The 20392-nt window shown below is 40.7% G+C and overlaps 2 protein-coding genes across 3 annotated transcripts in view; one reads left to right on the plus strand and one right to left on the minus strand.

Annotated features, from left to right (window-relative positions):
• The window catches only part of LOC134213175 (uncharacterized), a 70331-nt gene that overhangs the window by 19843 nt on the left and 30096 nt on the right, over positions 1–20392 (plus strand). The gene's annotated exons all lie outside the window — the stretch shown is intronic.
• Positions 9816–20392, minus strand: part of LOC134213174 (dnaJ homolog subfamily C member 7) — a 38232-nt gene continuing 27655 nt past the window's right edge. Inside the window, exons 1-4 of one of the 2 annotated variants that reach the window (XM_062691859.1) lie at positions 13369–13641; positions 12476–12726; positions 10493–11542; positions 9816–10426 (exon numbers count right to left, since the gene is read on the minus strand). In XM_062691859.1, coding sequence (XP_062547843.1) covers positions 10299–10426; positions 10493–11542; positions 12476–12726; positions 13369–13388 — 1449 coding nt within the window. In that variant the 5' untranslated portion in view covers positions 13389–13641 and the 3' untranslated portion in view covers positions 9816–10298. Of the gene's footprint in view, positions 10427–10492; positions 11543–12475; positions 12727–13368; positions 13642–20392 lie in introns of those variants that run through there. The other variant, XM_062691858.1, reaches the window with a different exon arrangement.

Here is a 20392-nt window from a genome sequence, read left to right on the forward strand (position 1 = left end):
CGATTTGCTCTCAAGCTTCGCTCGGGTATGCCCCTACCAACGGGCTGGGCGGATTTGTATGAAATACGAATCAATCACACTCTGCTGTGCCAAAGGCTTGCTTGGCTAAAGCATTTGATGAGTGTGATTGTCGCATGCGGTCGTGTGTACTCAGACAAAAGATATTTTAGTTACTAGATAAAGATTGTCGCTTCGGTTCCCTTTGTTCTGCTGTCCGAAACATGTGTCGTACTAAACTGTCAAATCGTATGTATGTATCTTTTACTCAGACGACTAATGACGGTGGAAGACCGACACTTGATTACAATTAATTGCATATTATTCGGCAACTCGGCCGTATGAAAATCATTTTTGTGTTAAATATCTTGGCTGTGCATATGCGCAGCACATCTTTCGAAATGGACAAACTGAAAAAAAAATTTGCGAAAAAGAAAGCATATGTGACGATGGAGAATATCCGAAAGATATTACATTTTCAAAAAAGAGCTAACCGCGGTGGAGGTTAGTACTCGGATTCTGATGGCTTTTCCGCAAACGTGACCTTTCATTGGTCTTGTTGTGTAGGGGTTATCACGCCTATCTAGAGAGTAGGAGGTTGAGGGTTCGCGTCCCTCCAAGACACGTGGATTCTTTTTCGCAAATTTCATATCAATTTGTCAATTTCAAAACATGTGCTGTGCATATGCACAGCCAAGAAATTTAACAAAAAAAAATCAAACATATTTCCAAGAGTTCTTCAAAAAAACTCTATTAGATGTGGCTATATAAGTTTCATTACTTGTTGCAGTTGTCTGACATCTATTTGATAGTAGTTGAACTTTCTATAAATAAAACGTTGCTGAGACTCCAAGACCATTTTTAAAAAAACGACAAAAAATCGATTAAATAAATTGAGTAGGTGTAGCTCCGCTTAGCATTTGAGACGAGTTATGTCATTTCTTCACAAACACGACCTAATTTTTTTTGGATATTTTTCCATGGGTCCAGAGGCGCGGCCAAGTTCCGAGACATGGGTAGGACAAAAACTGTGTTATCAAATCTATAAAATACTTTTTTGCAATTCCTGATCATAATACCTGGTTTACAGTTCGTCTTTGAGTGATAAAACGGCCTACTTTTCCATACCAACGAAATGGGTGCTTTAATGAACATTATGCAACTCAAATGGGTTGCATAATATTCATTACAGCACTCATTTGGGTGCTATAATGAAAAACCAACATCAGAACAGTAGTTACATGACTACATTTTGCTGAATGAGCTTGGGTAAGTGTTCAAATAGTGTATTCTCTGCGTCGCGTAATAATTGAAATAGTTTGATGGACATGACATCAAAAATTTCCATCTATCGCTTCACGGCTTTGCAAACTATGCAATGTGGCACGGTAACATGGAATCCGATTGTTCTCTGCAGCAATATAATTTATCGGTAAGAATGATCATGTGGAGAAAATTAGACTGTACATTTTTGGTACAAATTTATCAAATTAAAGTCCATTTTTCGTCATTGCAAAAAATAGCGTGTACAACTCGTTGCAAAACTCGATTTTTTCAGCACTCGTAGTATATAACGAACAACTCGTGCTGAAAAAATCATCTTTTTGCAACTTGTTGCACAAACTACTATTAAAGAATTTGAAGGACTTTCCGGAGATCCTCTCGGATTTCAAGAGATGTTTCCGGACATCTTCAGATAAGTTATAAAACTCTCTATGACAATTAGGACAGTCATTACATATCCAGAATTTATAGAATATTTCCAAGGAGTATGTCTTTAAACATCTTTACGAAATTCCAGAATTGATTATGGTTTACTGTAAATATTATACCTAAAAAATGTAATGGTTTCAAGCAATTATCACAAACTTCTAGGAATTCGAACCTTTAGAAATCTTTAGAAACATCGGTACGATCTACCAGTAATGTTTATTATCGTCCAAGAATCTTTCAGGGTGTTCAGTACTAGTAGTACAGTAGTATTTATGGGTTTCCAAAAATCTCAAGAATAATGTTACTCCGAATTTTAAATTCAAGGAAGGTATATTTGTGATTCCTACAGCTTTCAAATAAACTTTAAGAAGCTTCATATTTGAGTGCTGCTGAAACGTGTACATCCAGAATAGGAAGTAAACTCCAACCTTCATTCAGTTGGATCGTAGCGAAATTTACACCAATTCTGATCAGTCAACCATTGACAAGTACTGTCAGGCTAAGCTAAGTTAATCTAAGCTATACTTACTTGATACTTGATGGGCTACAGCTCTTCGATGAACCTACGCCGAATGGAGTATCCTTCTCCACTGGACTCGATCCTGGGCCAACCGCTTCCAGTCGCCCTGAACATTGAGCGACCTCAGGTCCTCTTCAACTGCAAAAAGCCATCGTGTACGCGGCCTTCCACGAAGCCTGCGGCCTCTTCTGGGTTCTCTACTAAATAATATCTTCGCTCGACGTTCTTCCGGCATACGATCAACGTGACCAGCCCACCGTAGTCTGCCGTGTTGTATAAGCTTAACAATATCCAGCCCTTTATACACCTGGTACAATTCGTGATTCATGCGACGCCGCCAGATACCGTTCTCCTGTTTACCGACGAGTATTGTCCGCAGCACCTTACGCTCAAACACTCCGAAAGCTCTCCGATCAGCCTCTTTTAACGTCCATGTCTCATGGCCGTATAAAGCCACCGGAAGAATCAGATTAGTATACAGCGCGAGTTTTGTTTTCGTTAGCAGACTACGGGACTTAAGCTGGTTACGAAGTCCGTAATAAGCCCTATTTGCAGCTGCAATACGCCTTTTCACCTCACGGGTAACATCATTATCGCACGTCACTAATGCTCCAAGATACACAAATTCTTCTACCACTTCAAATTTTTCACCATCCATTTCGCTACCACCACCACTAATGAACCCACGTTGATTGCCAGCGACCATGTACTTCGTTTTGATGGTATTGATCGTGAGTCCAATCCTCGCTGTCTCCCTCTTAAAAGGCACAAAAGTCTCTTCCACGGCACGGCGATCAATTCCGATAATATCGATATCGTCCGCAAATCCCAGGAGCAGTCTTCACGAAAACATGAGCGGCGCTGAGCTTGAGTGCAGTTTTTGCAAGTTCATGTTCATCCCGAGCGCGCGTTCTCCTTCAAGCTCGTGTTCACCATCAGCATCGAACATGGGTGCGAAAAATGAACGCCGTGCGGCTCAGCTCAGGCTCGAGCTCAAGTTCAAAACTTGGGCTGTGTGTTCAGGCTGTGTGCTCATCCAGCATGCTGTGTGCTCAGACTGTGTGCTTAGGCTGAGAACTGAGGCTGTGAGAATAGGTTGTGGGCCGAGCGCGATGCTTTTCGATTATGCGGCACGTTTCGCATTCGCCATAGTTGAGCGGCGTAGCAAAAAAAGATGAATCGGAGTTGGTAGATGAAAACAAGTTGTGCTTTCAGCATTTGCATTTGCGTGCATCAAACGGGACGTTCGCAAAAGTACCCATTCTGCGTGGCCCTTTAGTATGCGAAAAGCAAGCGCGTTATGTTTTATTGTTGAAAATAATCCAAAACGTGAAGCAAACTAACTTTAACATGAAAATTTAGTGTATTAGCAAAGATGGTACATAACATTATTGTTTCTATCCAGCTTTATTAAAAGAATGAAACTCAATTGGGGAAGCAAATGAAATGTAAAATCTTCCTAAAAAAAATAAAAACATAAAAAGTGTACAATAAACGGATTAGTTAATTGATTGCCACTAGCATGTTTGGGTCCAGTCTAGAGTGTTTTCGTGAGGGAAACATTTTCGACGCCCTGGACATAGTATATTAATTGTGTTTTCTACATAAGATACACAAAACACATGTATACAATGGCAGGCATAGAAAAGCCTCAATTATAACGGTTCCTTTAAATGCTAATAGGGAACACTTAGTTCAAAACAGGTCAAGTTGTAGTTGAAATGTAGATCCACTGAAGAAGAAAGGTTTCGATGTTGTAAACTGTGTGTCAACTTATTTTGTTTTCCACAAACCCTCAACAAATTGTGTTGAACATATAGAATTGTTTTTTTTTTCTATAGTAGGTAGATACATAGTAAAGTACGTGAGTTAAAATGTATGCATTAGTTGTTCAATAATTCCGATTTCACATGGAGGCTTATATAATCGTGAATTAAATACTTCATTGTTAAGGTGACTTGCGGTGGCACTCCAATCTCTTTGTGGTTGTACCATAAAAATCATCAACTTAAGATTAGTAGTCGTGTGAAACTTGACTACCAACACTTACCAATCTACAAGGCAGACAAAAATAACCACTTGTTTTGTTAACATCCGACTACCGTAAACATTGCATTAATGTGAACGATTTCAGTCTGAGTTGTACGCAGGATTACTCAATACAGTTTAACTATGACATAAACTAACGAAATGTGTCCGAAAATCAACAGATTAGCTTTGATTTACGTTGATATTTATGTTTTATTTTTTCATGATGCTAGCTGTTTATGTTCACATATCGTGACATTGTTGCCAGCTGTTCAAACACACCAATAGCATAATTGAAATTTACTGCGTTTTCTTTTTATTTTTCAAGACGTTCCAAAGTAGAATAATGAAGATATAATTATAACATTAATAGATAACAGGTTGGAGAGAGATTTATTATTTTTTCGATATTTTACATGTTTTCACTATGATTTCACAGGATTTCATGTTGACATCACTGCCTGCTGCGATTGGTAATGATTAGGGATCCTATAGGCTCTGTCTCATTTCCCGAATTAAATTTAATTTTACTTAAAACTGACAGTTCAAAAATTAAAAAATCACCCGGCCATAAGAATGGCTGCGTGCTACCCAGCAAATCCAATAAGACATCGATCAAGAATGATTCGATATGTGTCAAAAGTAATCCTGCTCATCCAGCATAGCAGGGTTATTCGATAATTATTGAACTGTCACTTCTAAGTTTAATTTGAGTTTAATTATCCAATTGAGACAGACCCTGAATGTAGGATCCCTAGTAATGATCAATGACTGCTTGCATACGACGCTGCCGACGCCGAGCAACCGACGATGTCGTTGGCATGCGCGGTAGGAAGAGGAAATTTTTTCACTTAGTTTTATTTTCATTGAATCGACGCCAAATGTGCACTAAATGATTCGATTATTTTGACAATAAGTAGGTTTAGGTTCAAACTTAGTTCTGATACTTTTTCTTGGGGAATGGTGGTCAGGTTTGGTTTTTCATAATAAATCTAATGTGATCGGTGCTATTCGCAGTGAAAAGGTGGGTAATTGTAAGATTGTGTTGGTGAGCCGCAGGGTAGCCATTCTGAATGACACCGTAAGACACCGTAAGGTGATTGCCAAAATATGTACACACATTTTCATCCCAAGTAGAGAGAAATCCCTCAGTGCCGGACAACTTAGTCACATTACGTAAAATTCTATAAATTTCGGGTTCTGCGATAGGTACCCTTTATACACAAAATATACGATCCATATTTGATTATTCGAACATGGTTTCCGATGATGTACTTTGATAATGACTGAAGGTAAAAAAATCACGGATTACCAAATCGTCCTCCAATATCGTAAACTTGAGCGGCATAGGAAAGCAACCGAAAGAATTTTTGAAACTCTTCTCAACAAGTCTAAAATATATTCAATTAAAAAGGTTAGAAGTACGGGGTTGGACTTTCCTTATGCTTATGTTTTTCGTAGAATGTCCTTTTACTCTGTCATTGAGGATATTTCAAATATCTACGCGCATAATAAGAAGATAAATAAGTTCCTTTTTACTTTTACGAACAAAGTATCATCGAACCATTGAAATTCAATTAGGGGGAATGACGGCTTTGGCAGGTTTTGTTCTATTATTGGCAGGGGGTTTTTATGTCTGACTATGCTCAAATTTGGCCTAAACATTCTTTGCATATCAAAGAACATTGAGGCCAAATTTCATAAAATTTGGTCGACAAAACCCCCCTGCCAATAATAGAACAAAACCTGCCAAAGCCGTCTTTCCCCCTATATGAAAACTAGAGTTTCAACACCAAAATGCTAAGCCTAGCCAACCAAGCAATGTCTGTTGATTGTAACCGATGTTATGTACCGTGCTCAAAGCGGCGCTCACAGCCGCGCTGAAAACATCAATGTTCGAGCGCCGCTGTGAGCGCGGTGCAAAACATGAGCATCCAGCCTACGCTCGAGTTCATGCTCATTTTTCCGAGTGCACGTTCGAGCCCGAAGCGAATGTTCATTCGAGTGCGGCAGCATGGATAAACATTTGCGCGGGGCTGCACCTTGAAGACTGCCCAGGAGCATATGCGATTTTGTGATAATGGTACCGCTTCTTTGCACACCAGCTCTCCTAATCGCTCCCTCGAGCGCTATATTGAACAGTAGATTCGAGAGTGCATCACCCTGCTTTAATCCATCTAAGGTAACAAATGACGTCGATATTTCATCCGCAACCCTTACACTTGATTTCGATCCGTCCAACGTTATACGAATCAGCCGTATCAGTTTCGCCGGAAAACCATGTTCAAGCATAATTTGCCATAATTCATTCCGTTTCACTGAATCGTCCGCCGCCTTGAAATCATTAAACAGATGATGTGTCTGCAAGTTGTCCCGGAATTTATCAAGGATTTGTCTCAGGGTAAACATTTGATCCGTCGTTGATCGGCCCTCACGAAAACCTGCTTGGTATTCACCGACGAAGGACTCTTCAAGCGGTCTTAATCTGTTGAACAGAATACGGGACATAATTTTGTACGCCGAATTAAGGAGGGTTATTCTTCGATAATTGGCGCACTCCAGTCTGTGCTCTTTCTTAAATAGAGGGCAAATGAGGCCGTCCAACTAGCTAGCAGGCATTTCCTCGTCTTCCCATATTTTCGACATAATATGGTGCAGAACTTCATAAAGCTGCTCACTACCGTATTTGATAAGTTCAGCCGGGAGCTGGCCCTTCTCCGCAGCTTTATTGTTTTTCAGCTCTTTATCCAGCTTTTTTAACCTCGTCTAGTGTAGGCGACTGCAAAGATTGTCCATCGTCGCTTATATTATTATTCTGCTCACCGATGCTCCGTCACCTCCATGCAACAAAGTCTCGAACTGTTGCTTCCACCTAGCAGCCACTTCAGTTTTATCTGTCAGCAAATTCCCTTGTTGGTCGTTGCACATGACGGGAGATGGCGCTGTCTTTCTTCGCACGCCATTGACAGACTCATAAAACCTCCGCATATCATTCTGCTCCATTTTTTCCTGCGCCTCACTAATAACTTGTTCTTCGTACTCTTTTTTCTTCCTGCGGTGGGTTCGTTTTTCGGCTGCTCTTGCTTCTTTGTACCGATCTCTATTCGATCGGGTACCCGACACCAACATCCGGCTTCTGGCAACGTTCTTCTCGTTTGTCACTCTCTGACACTCCACATCGAACCAACCCATCCTGGGTCGCCTCTGTGCAGTGCCTACCACTTCTCGTGCTGTTGTGCTCACCGCTCCATGGCTCGACTCTTATAGATCGTTGATGTTGTCGCTAACGGTGATTGCACTTATCCGTTCGTCGAGCTTCTGGCGGTACTCAGCCGATACTCCTTCCGCCGACAATCGCTGGATATTGTAACGCATCGTTCGCTGTGATCTTTCGTTCGATATAGTTGACAACCGTGATCGAATTTGACTGACAACGAGGCAGTGATCAGAGTCAATGTTCGGACCTCTGAATGTCCGCACATCGATAGCATCCGAGAAATGGCGCCCATCTACCAGAACATGGTCTATCTGGTTGCAAGTTTCATCATTTGGGTGTCTCCAGGTGTGCTTTCGGATGTTCTTTCGTGCAAAGTAGGTGCTAGTGATGGCCATCCCTCTGGCAGCAGCAAAATTTACAGCCGTAGGCCGTTGTCATTGGTAGCGGAGTGAAGGCTCTCCCTACCGATTATGGGACGGAAAAAGTCCTCTCTACCGATCTGAGCGTTAGCGTCTCCGATAACAATTTTCACGTCATGCTTTGGGCACTTTCCATAGGCTTTATCAAGACATTCATAAAACGTGTCCTTCACGTCGTCGGATTTATCGTTTGTGGGTGCGTAAACGTTGATTAGGCTGTAATTGAAGAACTTGACCCGTATCCTAACACACAGATTCGTTCGTTAATGGATTTCCACCGCATCACTCGCTTCATCTGCTTGCCCATCACTACGAAACCAACTCCATGCTCTGCTTTTTCACCGCCGCTGTGATAGATGTTATACTTGAATGCAGTGTTGGTCGTGGGGTCCACGGTTCGGAATTCACGTTCTCCGGATCTGGGCCATCGGACTTCTTGAATAGCGGCCACGTTCACTCCAACCTTCTGCAGTTCACGAGCCAGAAGGCTCACTCGTCTAGGTTCATTTAGGGTCCTGACATTCCAGGTACCTAGTTTCCAATCATAGTCCTTATTTCGTTGCCGGGTCGGTTGCCAAAAATAACGTTCTCTTTTTCTTCTATCTCCATTTTTCGTGGTATTTGAGAGGCCTCAGTAAGCTTCGGTCGCGTAACCTACATCGCGATGATGGGGCTGCCACCTTAGGTATAGTTGACGCGATACAGCATTTCGTTAATCAGCCGCTGGGTACCAGGCAGACGCTGTTTGAGCCGCACCTCCTGGTGAACAGACGCTCGAGGCGTACCTTCTCACTCTAGCTGATGTCAGAAGGACAACAGTTCCCAGGCTGCACTACAAGCTAAGAACCTTAGCTGGCGGTTTTTTGTCATCGGATGACCCGTGGAAGCGTGAGATAGGGACTTGTGGGACTTGTGAGATAGGGACTAGGACAATGCTTCGACTGTCCTACCCAGTTATTTTCATGCGCAGGGCATGTCCTACTTGTCCCACCCACTCCCAGCGCCACTGCATAAGTCCATTGTTTTATTTAAACCGAAGGCCACAATCGAGAAAAATTAAACGACCTGAGTGTATTCAGACCAAATTATTTAAAGAATTGCAGTGATAAAAATGTTTTGCTGGGCTCACTGTAAGTGCTACATAGATTTATTTGAGCTTGCAGGGATTGCATTCTTGATTATCTGAAAGATTGAAAGCAGTTCGTTCGAACTATTTTTAGAAGTCCATAAACTCCACAGAGAGTGAATAAGAATTCTTACTCCGTAAGTATACTTGAATGCCAATAGAGGTTTCTCGATGTTCACGAAAATACCTAATCTGCAAGAAAATTTTAAGGGCATTATGCATTAGAAGGATTTCTAGATTGTTTGAAAAGAGTTCAAAAGTCGTGTCAAAAGATACAAGATTTCACACAAATTTCCAGAAAAATAATAAAAACTTTATCGATTTGAAGAAGTCCGTCAGTAGTCTAGGCACCAGAAGGCACCAGAAAACATATAATGTTATAAGCCAATTTTTAAAAGATGTGAATTAGAAAATCTTTCAGGAGTTCTGCGCATTTACTTAGGCTTCCAGTAGCTCAGAAACTCAAGTGGACTTCAAGGATTCACTAATGCATAGATTTTCATACGCTTCTAGGAATTAAAAAAAACATTTTTCATACCTGGAATTTTTTGAGGAATGGTCTGGAAAGTTAGGGAAAGTCAGGGAATTTTATTCTCAAATTTGAGCCGACACCCTGCTGTTTGTTTGTTTGTTTGTTTGTTTCCTAGTTGGAGGAACTGACACAAACATTATCACATTACCGGAAAAATTTCACATTGTCTAATGTGGACATCTCAATTGCATCTTTGTAGGGGTGGCCCGGAATCTGGTTGAAATATTTTTAAAGGATAGGATATTCATTAAAAAAAACATTCATTTATTCTGTGGACATCTAACATGCTTGTATTGTATTTCAATCTAGCTGATTACATGTCAATATTGTTTTTTAAAATTTGCAAGAGCTGTTCATTGTCCTGCATGCTCAGAAGATTACACTTTTGTTTAGGGTAATAGTGATTTGTTTATCGTAATGTACCATTTATCACTATTTTTAATCCATTGTGTATCCACAGAAGAACAATTACGGCCCAGATAGATTGTATAACACGGAATTATAAAATAAGACAAGAACACTATTAGCTCCGCTACTGCGCTGTTGCTGCTGAAGACAGAAAAAAATACAATGACGGAACGCTCTCTTCCTTCTTGTATTTTTTTTCCACGCGTATGTCATATATCTTGAAACTACAACTTTAAACTATCGATATTAACCTGTGGGTTTTTTTCACTTTGCTTAGCAGAGAAAGTTTCTAAAAGTGTTAAGTGATGCAAATGTTCCGATCAAATTTAGCTTGGCGCTTAACCGAAACGGAACGTGAAATTGCTGCCGCCGCCACCGAAACCACCGCCGCCGAATCCACCACCGAAGTTGGAGTCGCCACCGGGGTACTGGAAGAACTGCCGGAACATTTGTTGTGGGTCAACATCTGCAGAAAATATAAAATAAAAATTATTTCATTTACCCCCGTTTGGAAATGATAGACGTATCATACCAGCTTGATCAAGCTCTTCAATGTCATAACCGTTGTCATACCGACTCTTCTTGACAGGGTCGGAAAGAACCGTGTACGCTTCGCCAACTTCCTTGAATTTTCGTTCCTGTTCCTTCTTTTCGTCCTCCGTCGAATTGGCGTGCCGATCGGGATGGTGAACGAGAGCTCGTTTTCGGTATGCTTTCTTGATCTCCTCATCGGATGCTTGCTTGCCTATTCCCAAAATCTTATAGTAATCCTTACGTTTCGACTTTTTCAGCTGTAGTTTTGCATCTTTAAGCAGGTTCTTGATTTCCATTGTTTTTTCAAACTTCAACGCTTTTTCATAATCCTTCACGCATTCTTCGAAGTTTTCCAAATTGTATTGTAACTTAGCTCTTTGCAGCAATGCTTTCATGTATCTCTCATTATTTTCTAACGCGCAGGTGCAATCTGTGATGGCTTCTCTGATGTTTCCAATTTTGGAATTCACCAAGGCTCGGTTGTAATACAATTTGCTGTTGATGTCCTTATTTATTGGATCAAGCGCAAGCGCTTCTGTATAGACAACTTGCGCTTCTTTAAACTTTCCGCTTTTAAAAAGTTCGTTACCCTTTTCTTTGCGTTCTTTAAGCTGCTTAGCTTTGACTCGCATCGATTTAGCTTTCTTATGATCCGGATCAAGCTGTAATGCTCTTTCAAAGTGCAAAAGACCTTTTTCCAAATTATCGCTGTAGTAAAGCGTCAGTCCACGCACATAGATCGCGTCGGCATTGGTCGAATTTAACTGCATTATGCTGATAGCAATGTCGCCAGCTTCGTCAAAACGGCCCAACATTGCTAAGCATTCAGCTTTCAGCAATTTATAGTGAATGCTTGCAGGGGCTATTTTGATGGCATTATCACAGTGGTATAAGCATGTTCGGTAGTCCTGTTTGTCATAGCAACTGGCAGCTTTCTCATTTATGTCGCGCAATTGTTTCAGGCTGATCAACTCGGGCTTCAGTGCTTGGCTGGATGGGTCCAACTCTAGGAATTTCTTAACTGCTTGCTCAGTTCCAATCAAATCACCTAAAATTAAATACCGTTAATGTAACGTTTATCAACCAACACCTCTTTGCGATCAAAATGTGCTTGCTCGCATGAGTCACCCCAACCATGATTGTACGCAGTACTAAAAATGAATATAATTTAAACGATTAATCGATTCATCGAAGTAATCGATTAATTTGAATGACGAAGAACTGGCTTGATTCCAGCCCGTTCTAGGAAATTTCCTTTACTTTCCTGGGGATAAAAGTATGACCGTATTAGCTTCATAATATACAAATGCAAAAATGGTAGCATGGCTCGAACATTAAGCTGCGGGGCGGTAATGTCCCAGTGGAGGATGTAAAGCCAATAAGAAGATGATGACCCTCATCACACGAAGCGCCAACAAAAAATGTCCCATTTTTCTGTCCAAGCTTTCGTTTAACAAATTCAATTGACCACAAATCATATCGGATATCACTTAGCCCTATAATTGAGTATATCCTTCAACAAATGTACGTCTGAATTGATACATTTCCGTTTTCCTTTTACGAACAAACTATCACAAGTCAGTCAATAAGTCGCTTGGGCGGTTTGGCAGAACCCCAACCATTTATGATACAACATAGTTATAACAAAATGTTGACCCCAAAAATTCAGAAAAATAATGAAGATATAGCTTATTCAACAGAACACGAGCTTATTTAATTTTCGTAAATGAGCACCTTTGCTCTACAAACAAAAATCGCAATGCATAAAAAGAGCAAACCACTTGAAAAAAAATCTATCAAATAAGCAGTTAAGCACAGGTTGACGATTCAACATTTTTGGGTGTTTATTTTTGAACCATGCAATAATCAACACTCCTCTTACTTCAGAAGCTTCATGCGCAATTTCATTGCCGTTTTTTGCCTACTAAAAGTCTTGCAGGATGTATTTCAACCCGATTATAAATAGATACTTATATCTTACCCATTGCTAGCGAACATTTGGCAATTCGCATATAGCCCTTCTCGAAGTTGCTGTCAATTTGGACCGACTGTTTGGCATCCCTGAGGGCGGATTTGTAGTCGCCGAGCATTATGTAGGTAGCGGCCCGGTTTCCGTAGTACGCTGGAGTCTCCGGACAAAGGTTGATCGCCTCCGTGTATAGTTGTAGTGCTGCATCATACCGCTTGATCTTGTACAGGTCGTTTCCAGTGTTCTTCTTCTCCTCGGCCAAACTGTAAACGAGTAAAGTGGGAAATCAAAACACAGAGAAATCGACAAAGTGCAATCACAGTCACAATAAATCCACCAAACAGTTATCTTTTTCAATTATAAATACACCAGATAAATTGCCGTCGGCAATGGCAGTAATACAGTGTGAAACCAGTTACAGTATAATCTTGATATTCACACCCGAGTTTAATCATTATAGTGATTAAAATTATGGTTTTCAAGCTGTAATATTATGAAAATATGAATATCCATAAATACGTGGGAAGGATGCTGGTTTGGTCATGCAAAAAAAAAATATGTTTTCATAATTTAAACTTTTCTTGGAAGTAATATTTAATATTAATAAAAGTAATAAAACTTAAGACAAAGGAAAATCTTGAAGAAAAAATTATAGTATTTTTCATTGTAGAAAATTATATTTTTTTATCCGATACCTAATTATGTACAATAGTAGATGCGTCGAAAATCAAGACATCACTGTACTGAAAATCATGTTTGCATACCACATATGGAACATATACCAAGTACTGTTGAAACCAAAATGTCATAAATAGGTGTTTTATGCCTTCGCCATATAAAATAATCACTTTCTTCAGCGATGGTGACCTATATTATGCAAAATGAATACTAAATTTCCAAATTACCTTATGTTTTCGATCTCCATTCTATCCGGAATAATGTTCCCGAATACTAAATCTAGAAGATGACAATGGAATTCACACGAGAAGAGCGCGGCCTATCAGCCAAAAATGATTTTCAATTTTGTTTCACAAGGTTTAAACATCGAAGTAGAAAATCAATCCACTCAGGAAGCTCTCTTCTAGTGAGCCGCAGTAAAAACCAAGGCAACAGCACGACCTCACCCAGGAAGACAGACAACCAACAACCACGCACACGCTCTTCACCACGCGAACTGACAGACAAGAGAAATACGATTTGATGCTTATCAAAAAATGGTGGAATTGTCACTGACGGAGTGGTGAGAATAGGTGAGAATGCAAGAACGAGGCAAGTCCACTGAACTGAAATTCGATTAACAGTAGAGGTTCGATTTCTAGAACTGCAATAAATATTTACATCACGCTGGAAGTGCCCCACACGGTGTGTTTGTCCGAAGAGGCTTATTTTCAAAAAATCAGTATCTCTAGAACACTCACTGCACGAAAGTATAAGTTTTCCTCTTTCACGTAGGTGCATATGATTAATTTGTTTTTTTAATCATAGGTAAAATGTCCAATAGTGGACCACCTAGTAGCGGCATTACATCCCCACACTGGGACAGAGCCGCCTCGCAGCTTAGTGTTCATTAAGCACTTCCACAGTTATGAACTGCGAGGTTTCTAAGCCAAGTTACCATTTTTGCATTCGTATATCATGAGGCTAACACGATGATACTTTTATGCCCAGGGAAGTCAAGACAATTTCCAATCCGAAAATTGTCTAGACTGGCACCGGGAATCGAACTCAGCCACCCTCAGAATGGTCTTGCTTTGTAGCCGCGCGTCTTACCGCACGGCTAAGGAGGGCCCCTTTTAAACACATATTACGACAGGATAATCTACGCAACTTCGAAGTCGTAGCGCTGCAAGAAATTTGCTGGACAGGATAGGAAGTGTGGAAAAGCGGGCATCGAGCGGTTACCTTTTACAAAAACTGTGGCACCACCAACGAGCTGGGAACCGGCTTCATAGTGCTGGGCAAGATGCGCCAACGCGTGATTGGGTTGCATTAAGTCAACACAAGGATGTGCAAGCTGAGGATTAAAGGCCGTTTCTTCAACTATAGCATCATCAACGTGCACTGCCCACACGAAGGGAGACCCGACGACGAGAAAGAAGTGTTCTAATCTAACATAGCTGAAGCAGACATACGATGGATGCCCACTGCCCACAAATCGTCATCGGCGACATAAACGCTCATGTAGGCAGGAAGGAAATGTATAGCCGGTCATTGGACCGGATAGTCTGCATACCGTATCGAACGACAATGGCCAACGGTGCATAAACTTTCCAGCCTGCCGCAGAATGGTAGTCCGAAGCACTTTCTTCTCTCGCAAGAATATTCACAAGGCCACATGAAAATCACCTAATCAAGAAACGGAAAACTAAATCGACCACGTTCTAATCGACGGTGAATTCTTCTCCGACATCACGAACCTACGCACTTACCGCAGTGCGAATATTGACTCCGATCACTACCACTTTGCAGTATGTCTGCGCTCGAAACTCTCGACGGCGTACACCACGCGTCTGAGTCGTTCGCCGCAGCAAAGCATTGGGCGCAGAGATGCATCTGAACACGAGAACGCGTGTTCGTGTTCAAAACGTTCTGAACACTGCACACTGTTCAAGAGCACTGACCTAACTTAGCGACTTGTATCCTAGGAAAACAAATTCAAGCGACGGCATGCTACTCATTTTTTATAATAGAACACGTCTAACGGCATCTAACGTAAATATAGAAATCAAGCATGCTCGTATATTTTTGCATAGTTCCAAATCTAAGGAATCTTAGTTACCATGATCGTTTTGCTTGCGTACCAACCCAGTGCACACTGAACTGTGTTCAGAGTTCAAAACTAAGACCGCCAAGGCACGCTCTTGGTACATGTTCTGTTCAGGATGCATCTCTGATTGGGCGGCTACAAGACGGTAGACTAGCCCAAGACTACGAGCAGCAGCTGGAAGTGGCACTTCCAATGGAAGAGCAGCTCGGCGCAGCGTCTCTTGAAGATGGCAGGAGAGATATTCGATCCACCATAGGGAGCACCGCAAACGCTGCACTAGGCACGATGCTCCCGGATTTGAAAAACGACTTGCATGACGGCGAATTTGAGCAGTTAGTTGAGCAGGAGAATGCAGCACGGGTGAGATTGCTGCAATACAGCACGAGGGCGAGGCACGATACAAACGGGCGCAGAAACTTATTTTTTCGGAGAAAAAAGCGCCAGTAGGAAGATCAAGACCGTGCAGAGACGGAGCAACTGTACCGCGCTAATAACGCACGAAAATTTTATGAGAAGTTAAACCGTTCACGTAAAGGCCACGTACTACAACACGACATGTGTAAGAACATAAACGGGAACCTTCTAACGAAAAAATGTAAGGTGATTCAAAGGTGACGGCAGCACTACGAAGAGTACCTGAATGGTGATGTGACAGACAACAGTGGCGGTATGGTAATGAACTTGGGAGCACGTGCGCAGGATATACGACTTCCGGCTCCGAATCTCCAGGAAATCCCGGAGGAGATCGGCCGACTGAAAAACCACAAAACCCCTGGAGTTGACCAACTACCATGAGAGCTGTTTAAACACGGTGGTGAGGCACTGGCTAGATCGCTGCACTGGGTAATTACCAAGGTTTGGGAGAATGAGGTTCTGCCACAGGAGGATGATAGGTGTCGTGTGTCCCATCTATAAAAAAGGCGATAAGCTGTATTGTAGAAACTAGCGCGCAATCACATTGCTGAATGCCGCCTACAAGGTACTCTCCCAAATTATATGCCGCCTACTAACACCAATTGCAAGAAAGTTCATGGCACAGTACCAGGCGGGATTTATAGGTGAACTCTCTATCACAGACCAGTGGTTCGCCGTACGTCAGGTTTTGTAGAAATGCCGCGAATACAACGTGCCCACACAAAATCTATTTATCGACTTTAAAGCCGTATATACAATCGATCGGGATCATCTATGGCATCAAATGCATGAAAACGGAATTCCGGATAAACTGATACGGTTAATCAGGGCGACGATGGATCGGGTGATGTGCGTAGTTCAAGTTTCATGAGCAATCAAATAAAGTAAAGTACCAGATAGTTCACTTTTGAAAATCCCATACAAGCCATTTGGGAACAACTTTTCGTGACAATTGCGCTAACTGGTGAGGAAAAGTTGAACTATTTTAATAAAAACGATCAAGGTAGCATTGCTTTTTCATTGGCTATCAAATGTCATAACAGGTCATAACATAACAAACGGATATCACTAATGCTGCTCGTATTTTTTCATTTCCGATGGCGATATCGGTCCATAGCTATGGCTGAGTACATCCATACTAATTTTAATTTATAATTTTAGAACACCCTGAGAAAGGTACGTTCCGCTTTCGTTTTGTAGGGATTTGTCTGACGAATCGTTAATCGGCGCCTTCCCCGGGTTTCGGCATTATAACTTTACCACCAGGAGCCATTTGGTTTGGTCGGCCGAGTCAAGCGAGGTTTCCGGTGTATGCCTGTTCATGTACGGGATGTATGGCCTTGATTGATGATTATCTTCCCCAAGACGGTTTTGATCTCCAAATATTTAGAAGAGCATATATTACCTGCTGGTGAACTACGGAGGAATAACTATCGTTATGTGCTATCGTGCCATCCTAAATTTCTAAATATTTGCTAAATCGACTTCCGGACGTCTGTCACCAGTCGGTATTATGCATCTCGAGATAAAATAGAATACTGCGGCTTCCTACTGGTTGCTTCTCATGTAGGCGCAACGGTCACTAAACACAACAGAGTTCATCCATTGTCGGTGGTTCATCTACACAAACAGTGCTTTGAAGACAAAACAAAGCTATACTGGCAAGACAGTAATGTCAATAGACTATTCTGATTACACCATTTATTAAGATAATTATAGTGTTAAATATTAGACACAAAAATTGCATGTATGGGGATAGGCATCAAGTTGGTGTAATCTAAATATGCTATTATACGCATCAGCTACCCTGTATGGTATTTTTTTTGCGTTATTTTATTGCATTTTGAAAGTTTATCCGAACTTGTAGACGAATCTATAGATAGTGGAATATTCCCCTATCTATAGACAAATCCAAGTAAAAATAAGAAGACACACGACGGTGTTAACTTTGACAGATCCTACACACAGCATAGGAAGATCATTTTAAAATGCTTATAATAAATTCAAGAAAAAATGTAATTTAAGGTGACACGGGAAGCACTAAGAATCTTCAAATCGTCAACATTTTCATCATTGAATGCTTAACTTTTTTTCTACAACAAATATGATTTTGAAAAAGTATCACCGGCGCGTGCTTACTCGCAATCTACATGCTGATAATTACATTTACAGTTACATCAAACAACTGAAAACCGAAATACGCCGTAGAGTAGAGTGGGGCAAGAGTACGCACTTGGTTTTCAATCGATCATGTGGCCCTTATGAAGTAAGCTTCTGCATATCAAATCAGTGTCGATGATTCATATACTCTTCCTTTATGTTGCCCAGTGGAAAAAATATTGAAATTATTGAGATTCGTTTTAGTAGAACCCTTATTGCAAGACAAGTGAAAAACGCACTCTTACCCCACCGGTGGGGTAAAAGTGCGCATCGGGTGGGGTAAGAGTACGCATTTATCCAATCATGTGCTTTGAGTATATATTAACACAAATAAGAGTTAATAACATTTAATTGATGTTTAATGAGCATATATTAGAGAATGTTTAAAGATTACGCCACTCTTCAAGGGGGAGGGGGTCCTAAAATGTGCACTTTCATTCGAAAAACCATTGTTTTTTTATATATACAAAAAACTACAGAGGTAAAAATATATATCAGGTTTCGCGTGGCGTATACAAAGGCATTTTTCTTAAAGAAAGTCCACCAATCACGTAACGTAAAATTTGGCCATTTCATCACCCCTCCCCCCTATATTACACTATTTGTATGAAACCTCTAAAAATAAATGGATCGTCACGCATCTCGCAACCCCTCCCAGCTAAACGTTGCGTAATTTATGAATGTTTCTATTGATTAAATGAAATTATCATTTAGATGAAATTGTGTTTTCGTACTATGTTCAGGTGTACAACAAGTCCTAATACAATTTCATTATTTCGCTTCAGTGCTTTGTTCGCTAAGTCCTTTCTAACACCGAATTACTTCAACTTATCCTAAAAGTTTGTGATAATTTCGAATTCTGTCCCTTTTTTCTTAGTTGTTGATCTTTACGCTTTGCAAGAAGTTTTATTACGGCCGGAGATACGGGTTTGACATCATAACTTGAAGATTCATATGCGTACTCTTGCCCCACCGATTCCTGCGTACTTTTACCCCACAGTTCCAAAAATGATTCAAGTAATGGTTTTGACTTCTTGGAAAACCAAACGGATTGGTGTTCTGTTCCATAAAGTACTCTATACAATAGGTTATCGAAATGGTATAATGTTCACCTGATTGAACGTATATATGGTAATGAAATACTAGTTGCGGAAACTCAATTATTTTTAGCAAAATGACCAAAAAGTTATCTAACTCCATATCTCCCTTGTTGTTTATTCAAATCGTTTACAATTACACATGATAATAGTTGGCCAGAATACCTGTCAAACTGATGCAGTGTTGCTAGTTTATCTTTTTTTATTACTTCAAAAAATCGAAAACGTACTCTTACCCCACGCGCACTCTTGCCCCACTCTACTCTAATGATGCTAGAAAGAGACGAAAGATAGGAGAAATAACACGGTGTTTGTGTGCCTCCCCGAGTCACCTTAAATCTGAATGATGTATGATACGGAAAAGTTTCTAAAGAGCTGAGCAGAATGGATATGTTTATTGCATGCGTTTTGGCAGATTTTCCATGGGAAAATTGTCAACACGCACGCAAACGTATCCATACTGCTCCGCTCTTAACTATATTATATAGATACATTTTTTAGAAAATATACAAAAAAATTGAGATAATACTAATGACACACTGGTGGTATAAGTACCATGGTACAAGAATCTTGAAATGAGTACACTCCAAATAATCTAAACGTTGTTTCCACCTGAATTTTCAGGTACATTTTACGTGCACACGTAACAGCAAATGCTTCAGAAAATTCAGGTGAAACTTACGTGTCCGGTGAATTCTATCCAAAACTCAGGTAGAACTTACCTGATTTTCACGTAGAATGAAAATTCTATCGAAAAATCAGGTAAAAGTTACGTGAATTTCAGGTGGAAAAAATCTACGTACTTTTTCAGGTAGAAACAACGTGCAGATTTGTTTGGGTGTACCATACCAATTATTGTCTTTACCACAGATAATAGACATTGAAGCTAGAACAAATGTTATTGAAAATCCTGTGTAAACTTTTGAATTGATATACGTTGACCCACTACTGCCATCTACTCAACTGATTGCGGCAGTACCTAAGGATGCAGCTGAATTACAACCGTCGAACGCAGCCAATGCATTTGACAGCCGCAATCGGGCTGCGTTTTCAATAACAATGATCCTTGCGCCATCTCCAATCGATTGCCAAACGCGGTCCCAATTTAAAATACATTTGAATTAACGGTTGCGGATGTTTACACACGTATGGCATGCCAGCCTCAACATCTGTTATCTGTGTCTTTACCAAAGATAGTCTTGGAATAATTTTCTTGTCCTCTTGTACCATGGTACAAGTACCACAGGTGTATCCTGTAACGGTTTATTCCGGTGGAGTCATCATAAAATTATCAAAATAGTGAAGACGAACAAATTCCGCTTAAAAACTTGGCTTTTGCGCCAATTCCTCGAAAGGAATTGCCAAGATTCATTTTAATTTGCCCAGCTTGCTAGTCGGCCACGTCGTGGTCCGAAAACCGTTATTGCGGAATCTGTTCTCTTCACTTTCAATTTAACAATCGAGCCACATTCACTTTATTCATTCCTCAAA

Source organism: Armigeres subalbatus, chromosome 2 (assembly GCF_024139115.2).
Source record: "Armigeres subalbatus isolate Guangzhou_Male chromosome 2, GZ_Asu_2, whole genome shotgun sequence".
Classification (NCBI taxonomy): Eukaryota; Metazoa; Arthropoda; class Insecta; order Diptera; family Culicidae; genus Armigeres; species Armigeres subalbatus.